Below are 11,209 nucleotides of genomic sequence, written 5' to 3' on the forward strand. Positions count from 1 at the left end.
AAAACCAAAAATATATACATTTATTACATAAATTCACAATATTTTGCGGGATAGAAAATAGGTGAACTCGTAAAATCTTTCGAAATGATGATGTTCCATTACCTTTTTTAACCTCAGCATTAGATGCGGTCACTTAATAGAAGAACAAGTTTTTCAATTAGTTTTTTGTGACGTCGTGGCCAAATTGTTTTGTTTTCTAATGCGCTGTGTAATTGAGGTTTGGAAACATTTGCCGCAAACATTGGCTTAACAATTTCATTGCAATCTTTGTATATTTCATTTTGAACATAAATAAACTTAAATAAAATTAAGGGAAGAAAACAATAGAAAATAATAATGTTAAAATATAATATTAAAATAGATGTAAGATAAAAAATGTAATAAAATAACAGTTCCAAATGTCTCTTGTAAATTGACTAAAGCATAGAAACCTACTGCTAAATTGAGACTCCTATAAATTAAAATAAACTTATCTAAAGTCACATTATGAATTGTATTTGGTTTCAAAATATAAATATTACAATTCTTATTACAATTATTAATACTTTGAAAATGGAGGAAAGAAAAAAGAAACCCAGCAAAAATTCTGAAAGAAAAATTAATATATATAAACTCCAGTTGATGCAAGTTTCTTTTCTCTCTCTCTTACTTACTTCTATCTAATAGCATTTTAAATAACATCTATAATATTTTTATAAACTAGCCTTCTTTCTTTTGAGCTCTGTTCTCTATTTCCTCTGTAATACCTTCTTTTCCTTTCCCTTTTTCTAATTCTTCTTAGCATATCCCCAGTGTGATCCTCCTTCTTTCGCTCCCTTCTTGCCGTGTGACCCATGATGCTCGTGATGCTCCTCATGACCACGTTTGCCGTCGTAGCCTTTGTGGTCAGCGTCAACGTGGCCCTTGTTACTGCAAGCAAAAACATTCAAATCGTAATTGCATTCTGAATAAAACTAAATTGAAAAGTCGTTATTTAATTTCATTTTATGATAATGATGATCAGGACCACATTTAGGTCGAATAAAATAATGAAGCCGTTATTATATTACTGACTAGATGATGCCCGCAACTCCGTTTTGTTATTCTTCATCTTTAGCAACTATCTCAACTGTCGTTGCTGGCGTGCGTTGGCGTAGAACCAGTAGCAAAGGCGCTCGCTACTAAGCAGCTTAGCGAACTTTACCTACTTTATTTTCAAAATAAAGTTACTTACCTCTCCCTTCTTTCGCTCTGATTCTGCCGAAGTTCTAATACTTTATCAATATTCTCACCTGTATCCCTTCTTGCCCTTCTCGATAAAGTCATGTCCTGCGTTGACGTGGTGCGCCTTCTTCTTGCCGCTCTCATTGCTGGCGTGCTTCGCGTTGAATTTGCCGTAGCGGTGGTGCTCGCCGCTCTTGTGGTAGTCGTCGTAGAATTTGTGCTCCTTGTGGAACTCATCTTTGTGGTATTTGTTGTGGAAACCTGTGAGAAATAACATTTTGAAGGTTGTCTTGTCTTTAAGTGCTGATTGACAGGAGCAGGCACTAGCATTGCTGGATTTCGGCGCTGTTTTAGTATTTCAATGGAGATTTACGACGATACAGTAGCGAGCACTAGGTAATGGATGCTAGTCACTCGTATTTACATTAATACAGTGCCGATACAGCGCTGCAACGCCAGAATCCAGTGATACTAGCGCCTGTTACTGTTCAAAGTATATTAGAGTCATTGCTATCCAAAATATGCACTTATTGACCATAATACACAAACTGGATTAAGACACGTGCAATAACAAATCTTATATCTTTAAACGAGCAATTCTTTTTCAGCAATTACGGTACATACTCGGCTTTTTGGCAGTTCATCAAAAGTAAAAAATATAAACTCCTTTTTATGAAGTTGGTTAAAAAGAACTAATCGCTTGCCGGCTGCCGCTTAATCACACTTTTTGCTGATTTGTTGAAGAAACGATCGAGTGGCATTGACCTATTAATTTAGAAATCGAGGTTAATAAACTATTTTCAATCACATGCATTTCGATGATGTAATTCAAGATGGAGTACTGTTCGAGAAAATTGGTGGTTAGAAAGCTGGTTACATAAGTTTTGCTGACCTCGAGTTATGCTCTCTATTGTTATAATGGGGTTTACATTCCAGATGCGGAAAATTTGTGAAAATGCGGAAAATTGGAGTAAATGCGGAAAGCAGGCCTCGTCCGCTGCGTAAAGTAAAATTTCTATACGCGTAACGCAGTTGTTATTATGTTAGTTAATTCACTAACCACAGTAATGGCGTAACTAAATAAGTTATTATAAAATTGCATTGCAATGCAATTGGGTAAGGTAAGGTTGTTATTGCCATTCATTGATTGTAACATACAAATATATTTGTAGTTATATTTTCATGCCAATGGCCAAAGTAAAATTACTCTTTAAAGTTTTATATTAGCTTTGATTAACAGTATTATATTAGCTTTGACTCCATGGAGTTGAAACGATGAAGTTTATTAGTGTACCATCTCAAAATCTAAGAAAGAAATAAAATAGCATTTATTGTGCACAATAAGTTGCGAGAAATGTATTTTTAACACGCTTTTATAAGCTTGGGCTGTATGTATGTAACGGAGGTTTTGAGCATGATTTTTACCTGTCTCCAGTAGTCTAACTAATTCGAAACTTTGCATAATAATATATTAAGAACCAATGACAATGCAATAATTTGTAAAAAAAAAATGTAAAACATAAGTTGAAAAAGCGTGTTTTTTTAACTATTATTTATGAAATTTTGCAAACCAATAGAATCAATTTATTTGCCTAACCTTTGTGCAGCGCTTCTACTAGGTCTTAATAATGTTGAAGTAGAATGTACAAAAACAACCCCCGATTCAAAAATTTGAAGATGATAAATCCAAATTTTTCAGCACTTAGTGGGCTGAAGGTGATGAACTATATTTATGAAGAATACTAAATCATGTTAGCTTTCAAACAAAGCACTTTATCAAAATAGGTCCACCCGTTTGGATGCTACGACGGCATACACATTGTCCATTGTCAGTGTCTATGGGCGGCTTTGTTTCTTTCCATCAGTTGACCCGGTTGCTCAAGTGCCTACCTGTTGTCAGCATTGATACCGAGCAAAAAACGTTTGAAAAATCACGTTTGTTGTATGAGAGCTCCCCTTAAATATTTAATTTATTTTGTTTTTAGTATTTTTTGTTATAGCGGCAATAGAAATACATAATTTGTGACAATTTCAACTTTCCAGCTATTACCGTTCTGGAGTTACAGCCTGGAGATAGACGCACAGCCGAACAGACATCAAAGTCTCAGTAATAGGGTCCCGTTTTTACCCTTTGGGTCCGGAACCGTAAAAAAAACATAGACAGACACCTTTAATTTATAACACTCCTCTTTTTTGACGGGAGTAAAATGTTACCTTTCGTCTTATGTCCTTTCTTGTGCCCTTTCTTCTCGTCGAACTTGGCGCCGCGGTGTCCATGGGCCTGCTCCTCATGACTGCCCTTGTGGTCAGCGTGGTCATGGTGCTTCTTCTTCTGGCCGGCAGCATCCTCGTACTCCTTGCGATGGTGCTCTTTGGTCTTGTGGCCTTTCCCGCCTTTGTCCACGTGATGATCCGTCTTGAAGCCTTTTACCGTCTGAAAGATGTAAGTTAAGGATTGTAGTGAATGTTTTATTATACCAAAATGTACTTTGATTATTCAGTATTCTGTATGTAGTGTACTTAAATAAATTATGCGTTTATTTTTATCCTGTACGCAAATATGTGGCAGGATAATATTATAGTCAGATAAAATCTAGATAACGTGAAATAAATAACAAATTCAAAATTATAATATTGATTCGAAAAAAGTGTAAACGCTATAAAACCCACGAAAAATAAAATATTAATTATATTAAAAATATAAAACTAAGTGCATGAAATTAGAACCAATAATATTATTGTAAATGATTGGTGTGGTACTATTATCTATTATCCTTCTTAATAATAATCGTACATTATACCTGTTTGCTATGATAATATTCTTAGCAATTTTCTTACGATTGCAAATTGTGAAGATAACAGTGTAGATATAAAAATTATTTTAAGATTGAGTAAAATACGAGAAGATAAAGCAAGGTGTGTAAAATGAAGGTTAAAATACTAGGTAGTAGCCTACTATGACGCTCTGGCACATGGCCAGGTGGGGTCATTGATATTTTGTGACGTTTACATGCAAAAAACAAACAAGATGAGATTAAAAATATAAATAAAGACACGTTAGTAATTTAGTAGTTTTCTGTAACCTCACTGTTACGAATAATAGAAAATACTAATGAATAACATTGAACCTGTCATATTTTATGTACTTGTATATATCTTAAAATATCTTAGAATCCACGCAATATTTAAATAACACTTGGAGAAAATGCAAAAACAAGTATTTTGAACAATGCAATAAATTGATGGCTGATCAATGAGTTTTATTACCTTACCACCTTGGTGAGCATGATGTTTTCCATGATGGTTGTTTCCGCCGCCCTGCGCGTGTTCATGCGCGTGAGGGTGATGAACTTGCTGATGATGAGCGGCAGCTGGTGATGAGTCCTGGTCTGATTGGGCCAGGGATGCTTGAGCGTAAGCCTGGGGCTGCGATAGGCCCTGAGGATAAGCCTGGGGTGATGGTCCCCGAGTATAACCCTGGGACAATGATGGACTTTGAGGGAAAGCCTGGACTACTGATGGTCCTTGAGAGTAACGGGCTACCGATGGATCTTGAGCTTCAGAAGCTTGGGCCACGGATGGGCCTTGAACTGGTGACAACTGGGCCGGAATTCCCTCGGGGGACAAATTAGCATGAGGGTTAATGAGGTTAGGCACGTAGGCCGGAGCCGGCGCGACTTGAATGGGATCAGCGTGCACACCAAACGTCAGAGGCCCGGCACTCACTTCGGGGTTGAGATACCTCGGCCTGGGAGCCGGCGCGTACACCTTATGGTAGTGTTCTGCGCTCGCCGCCAACATCTCCTCGTACGGCGGCGCCGATGCTGCTGCATCTTCTACGGCCTCGTGGACCTCGTACTGGTGCACTTGACGTGGATTCCGAACATAACTTCCTTCGTCGGAGCGTTTAACCCTGCTGTTCTCTTCGGGGAGTGGACGTCTATCCTCGTAGCGTTTAACCCTGTAATGCTCATCCTGCGGTCCCGGGACATACGCGTCCCGTTTGCTCCTGTCGTGCTCGTCGTAATCCCTGTAATGCTCGTCCAAGTCCTCCTCCTCGACCCAGGGCTCGTCCGGGGCCTCGGCGGCCGCGAGAGCCGCGACCGCGAGCAGGCAGAGCGCGAGTCTCATTTTAACTGGCTGTTGTCTCGGCGTTTTTTGTTATATACCACACCTTTCACTGCGTTACGTTCGTCGCTCGTGACCGCGCGGTGAGCACTGGAAGAAAGCGTCGGCTACTTCCCGCTATGAGCAGATGGCTAGTAAGCAGCCATGGCTTTGTGGAGAGTTGAGATTAGTCGCGGTCAGGGACACGCGTTGTTTATTATCTACCTACAAACGTCGCTGACGCACTATTTGTTCTGTTGCCACAGATAACATTGAAGTTTACTCTCTGGGCACGTCAATAATAAATTGACGCACGAAACATAAGAGAAGCTTTAATAATTAAAAGATTTCAAACGTTTTATTGAATCGTAACTGTGTACTTGCCATAAAATAAATGTATAATGTCACGAGCTGTACGGTGTACCTGTTCGACGGAAGTTTTTTATACGTAGTTATTTTGGATTTTTTTTAGTTTTAAGGATTTAGCAAATGGTCTAAGGGCCGGTGGGAGGTCGACCTTCATCGATCTGATAACCAGATGGGACATATTTTTATCAAATATAATTTATAAACAAATATGCCTATAATTACTTACTTACTACACTATCTAAAAGTGCTCATGGCTATTTTTAATTAAATTAAGCTTTAATAGATTTTTTTCATCACTTTCATTCTTTTGATAACCAAATAAATTTTATTTCACTGTTAGTTTTTAACACACAGAATATGCCTCAGTAAGCTTGCCTACTCATTTCTGTATCGGGGCAAGCCGATGTGAACAGGTAAGTCAATATAGGTGACTCCATCGTTCTGCTAACTTATCGAAAGTCATATCAAATTTTAGATTACTTTATTACGAAATCAGTCATATATAGACTTGCCTGCAAAACATCATACTTAAAGTACTGTTGCCTAGCTAAAAACTAAAAAAAATAGCCATGAACACTTTTAGATAGGCAAGTAATTATAGGCATATTTGTTCATAAATTATATTTGATAAAAAATATGTCTCATCTGGTATATGTCTCTCTCACGGTTTCCTCTACTAAAACCAACAAACTCAGTTTAACAGCTGAGCATTCATAATATTTCGATTTTATAAAGCTTACAATTCGCATAACTGTTCTCTCAACTAAATAGGCGTAGGTATTTCTGCGTCTACGCATCTGCTTTGGCGTTCATCCAGAACTATTACTGTACTGTCATAGTATGGTCACCGATATAACCTGAGTGCAATATTTCAATCTTACTGCTGTGAAAATAAGATCCAAAATTGGTTCACCGAGTTTGACGTACATTGCTTACGTCTTCAAATTACGCAAGACCACGCCTGTTAAGTTAAAATTAAACTAGATAATTGGTTATGAACAGTTTTTTTACTAAGTGGCTAAGATCCGACTATGTTTTTATGGTTGAACGAGCAGCTGGATCGACTGATACTAGAGACTATTAGGCGTGAGTACATCTTTTTATGCTTCAGCAAAAATCGAATACGAAATTTTTTTTAACTGTCTCGCCTATTATGGAAACAAAAGGCGGTTCCGTCACGTCAATTATTACTCTTCATACAATCATCGTGTGAATGAAGTATAACTTTTCTACGCCGAAATAACCTTATTTAGCGTGAAGACTAAACTTTTTCACGTTTAAAATATTACATAGTATGGATAGTTATTTTCAGCTGATACAAATTTTAGGGGGCCAAATACATTAATCCACCACACGGCCTTCCTTGACCGGCTGCGTAATTCAGGTCTATCTCGATTTTCGAGTCACGGTCACGAGTCACGACTAACTAACCAAATAATTAAACTTAGTCAAGACAATAATTTTTTATACAGGAGAGATCTGAAATAGAAACTTATTGTTTTTATGTACAACGATTACTAATTAAACGTTTGGTACTCTGTAAATAAGAAAAGTATATTTTGTTTAATTTTTACCTCTATCATATTTTGATGATACTGTAAAGAATCTTTAAGAAAACTCCTAGCGTATGCTTATCATTACTTACTTATTATCATGGCATATTATTTCTATAGTCAGTAGGTAATGAATATTTATATTAACATACAAATACCTACGCTCTTTGAACGTTCTCTAGTCTACCTACAATAATGACTATCATTGGTTAAGAAGCTGTGTGGTAGTTTAGTAGTTAACTGTTAATGACTTTTGTAATTTGTAGTATTCTAATAGTTTTTTTATGTTTACTTTTAATTGGCTTTTGGCTATTGCTTAAACTCAATAATTATTTACACAGCATCATTTCTCAAGTGTAGCATTTAGATTTTAGACGATAGAGAGTTTCACAACGTATTGTTGAATGGAGTTGCGTTTAACGAATTGAAATTGACAAACTGTTATCACGAGTCGCCTTTGTGGATTATTAATAAGTTGTAAAGGTATTTGCATGCTCCACCTGACCTTGGACCTAGAAAGTTAATAATTCTATTAAAAACTGTTACGCACATAATCACGAATTGGTATTATTCAGGTTACTAAACCAAAATGTTATTGTTATACTACTGTTTGAAACTACTGTTATACCACTGTTTTCAATATTTGTAACTAGATATTGTCTGCAAGTTGCAACTTCGTTTGTGCTGAAATTCCTCTATTGCACGGTAAGGGTGTCTTTAAGGGGGTCAATATGCGGGGGAGGCGTGTACCATTGAGACATTTTCAGATACATAACACCGACGCTCGTACGGGGAAGATCAACATCGTGAGGAAACCCGCACGGAGCCATATTCATTTATTCATTTTTTTATTTTATTTACTTATTCATTTTATTTATTCATTTTTTAGGGTTCCGTACTGAAAGGGTAAACATAGGACCCTATTACTGAGACCTTTTGGATTTGGCAACAACACGGCCATTTTAAAATCTTGTCTCAAGCGCTATCAGTCTGGCGGAGTCGCAGTGTAGGCTCACGCGATCCCGCGGCCCGTCCAAGGCGCATAGTGGAGTACCACCGAGTTTATAGGGGGTAGTGAAGTACCACCGAGTTTATAAGGGGTAGGGGCTGCGTTCACCACCATCTTCGGACGCAGCATAGACCCACATACTTGCTGATAGGATACCCCCAATCCCCATAAGTTGCTTAAAAGCATTTTCTCGGCGCAAAAGAGGCACTATCACAGTAATTACTTCGCTCTAAAAATACTGTATGAACTATCTACAACGGATTTTAATACGATGAATTATATTAATATACTAGCTGTTGCCCGCGACTTCGTCCGCGTCAACATAGTATAATAGCAAAGATATAACCTCCTCCTTTTTGGAAGTCGGTTAAAAAGTAGCCTAAGTTATTTCTTACTACATCAGCTATGTGCCTAAAAAGTCCCGTCAAAATCGCTCCAGCCATTTCAGAGATTAGCCGGAACAAACAGACAGACAGACAGACATACATACAGACAAAAATTGTAAAAAATGTTGTTTTGGTGTCTGTACCCTATATACATTCATATACATCTAGTAAAAAACGGTTCTTTCAATATTACAAACAGACACTCCAATTTTATTTATATGTATGTAATGTATGTATGTATAGATATCATTCATGGTAGGTTTAAAATAATACCAAGCGTTATATTAAGCATTTTATTATAAAACTTACACATAAAGCAAATACGTTTGTTGCTCAGTAGGAACACGATGTGAAACAGCTATTTACATGCTTATATATTTTGTGCTTTATCGTTCCAGATGTTGCCCACAACATGGTTGCGCTGAAATTTGTTTATCGTGTGGGCATCCTTTTTTTTTCTGAATAAAATCTATTCTATGTCCTTCCGCAGGACTCAATTAATATTCTATATATAATGCCTACGTGGTCCAGTGGTTAAGAGCGTGGCACTTAACTCGGAGGTCGTGGGTTCGATTCCCGCGTTGGAAACATGTTATTTCCAAGTTTGGTTAGGGCAATGCAGGCTGATCACCTGAATGTCTGACAAGAAGAAGATGATCCATGCGTCGGATGGGCATGTAAAAAGTCGGTCCTGCGCCTGATCTCTCGCCAGTCGTGTCGGTCTTCCGTCCCACTGGGTTATGAGAGTAAAGGAATAGAGAGTGCTCTTGTGTACTGCGCATACACTTGGGCACAATAAAATTACTCCTGCGTACCTGGCCTGGTTTCAATAAAACCGGCCACCGTCACCGAAACCGGTGTGGGGGGTATTATATACCAGATTTCATCTAAATCGGTTAAGTTTAAGCGGGAAAAGGTTACAGACAGACAGACATTCTTTCATACTAGTAATATTAGTATGGATATTATGCCATCGAGAAATAAAAATATGGCAATGTTTTGTGGATGTAGATTGAAAACAAACAAAAGCCTTATTACAGCTGTTTACAGCTAAATACGGTCCTCAATTTCACAAGACAATAAAATTCTTGACCGATATAAGAAAACTGAAAGTATTGTCAGATGGTAAGATGCCTCTTTCCATGGTATGGACAATAAGTATCTTTATTTGATCCTAATGGATCTTCTGCTTGGTGATCTTACGACAGCTTTGCAACAGGCGTTTGACAGCAGATATTTTGCAATGTTTTTCTGCGGATTGTTCCAGTTTCGTATAACTAGTAGTTTATTATAAAATCATTAAGTTTTTACCACAACACCTTATAATATTATGATGATACTATAGTTTGTGAATGGTTTGAAATAGTTCATAACATTAGTCCCGTACATAAAGTTAATATACCTAGCGGAGTAGAGAAACAAACGCCTGAGCAAGAGAGATGTCACTATCAGTAACACTGCGTGGTAAAAAGAGACGTGTGATACATGATAGCAGCACTCTTTTTTTGACATCCAGTCAAAAAAAGAGTGCTGTTTAAAAAGTTTAATATCATAGAAATCATGTTCAATCATGCTTGTGTAAGTGTATACGTACACATATTTTTAAACACAGATGAAACCAATATCGGTTTCGTTTGACAGTTCGAGATTGTTGCTCTATTCCGCTAGGTATATTAACTTTATGGTCCCGTAACATTGAAATTTAACTCAAGATGTAAGTACTTAATCTTGCAATGCAATCGTATTTACAAAATTTATTTACACAGTAGTTATGTTAATAATCCTAATTAAATTTTGGCCACTTTATTATACCTAAGCAATATGATAAGTTTTTACATGATATTGAATGTACTGTATCAAAAAATGTTTACATATTATTTACAATCGTAAGCTTCGATCAAATATTTCTGATCGTAAGTCACTTTTACAATCACTAGCGATTTAGGCCGGTGGAACATTACCTAATTCATCATGAAACGGATCGTACCTGAAATTTTCATGTAGTAATTTTGGAAAGAAATAGGCAAGGTATGCCTAACTTACAGCAGAGGTTCGTACTTGACCAAGATGCATCCATGTTTTGTGGGCGAAATAAAAAATAGGAAATATATGGGATTTATCATTGACATATTGAGATAATACAACGATGTAAATTGTAACTCATAAGCTCTGTCAAATCCAATACATATTTTTGATATTTAACTTTGACATCGAACTTATCGAACGCAACAACGCAACGACTAAGAACCAGACTAGTCGGAACCACTACATCCATATTAGACTAGAAAATAATATCTATTATGTCGGGTCTTATTTACAAGTTATGTAGTATGTAGTCTCTTTTATTAATACAAAGATCTTATATCAATTCAATCCAGGGTTAACTTTAACACAGATCTAGGCAACTCAGCCTAAGAAAACGTTTTAAATTTAATTATCATTAACCTTGAGTATTATGTGCAAAACCATACCTATATCAATTATTAAAGTTTCAAATTAAAACTAAAACGTCTTCGTCATTTCTGACACGAAAGGCGTCAAGTCCGGTTCTTTCTTCTTCTTTTTGTGAAGAGGACAACTCC

At 36.9% G+C, this 11,209-nt stretch overlaps 1 protein-coding gene across 1 annotated transcript; it reads right to left on the reverse strand.

Annotated features, from left to right (window-relative positions):
• Positions 1-3: 3 nt before the first annotated feature.
• Positions 4-5,567, reverse strand: LOC121728626 (sarcoplasmic reticulum histidine-rich calcium-binding protein-like). Its single transcript, XM_042116826.1, has 4 exons — positions 4,471-5,567; positions 3,418-3,637; positions 1,272-1,464; positions 4-909 (listed from the first exon to the last, which is right to left on the reverse strand). Exons 1-4 carry the CDS (start codon positions 5,332-5,334, stop codon positions 768-770), a joined length of 1,419 nt encoding a protein of 472 aa, XP_041972760.1. The 5' UTR covers positions 5,335-5,567; the 3' UTR covers positions 4-767.
• Between the last annotated feature and the right edge of the window lie 5,642 nt (positions 5,568-11,209).

The sequence above is a fragment of the Aricia agestis genome, chromosome 7 (assembly GCF_905147365.1).
Source record: "Aricia agestis chromosome 7, ilAriAges1.1, whole genome shotgun sequence".
Lineage (NCBI taxonomy): Eukaryota > Metazoa > Arthropoda > Insecta > Lepidoptera > Lycaenidae > Aricia > Aricia agestis.

Bases quoted from the DNA above. Each gene is read 5' to 3' on its own strand.
- LOC121728626 (XM_042116826.1), bottom strand. From the start codon at position 5,334: ATGAGACTCGCGCTCTGCCTGCTCGCGGTCGCGGCTCTCGCGGCCGCC. The intron at 3,638-4,470 runs GTAATAAAACTC...TACATCTTTCAG, and splicing joins ATGCTCACCAAGGTGGTAAG to ACGGTAAAAGGCTTCAAGAC. The intron at 910-1,271 runs GTGAGAATATTG...TTTTGCTTGCAG, and splicing joins AAGGGCAAGAAGGGATACAG to TAACAAGGGCCACGTTGACG.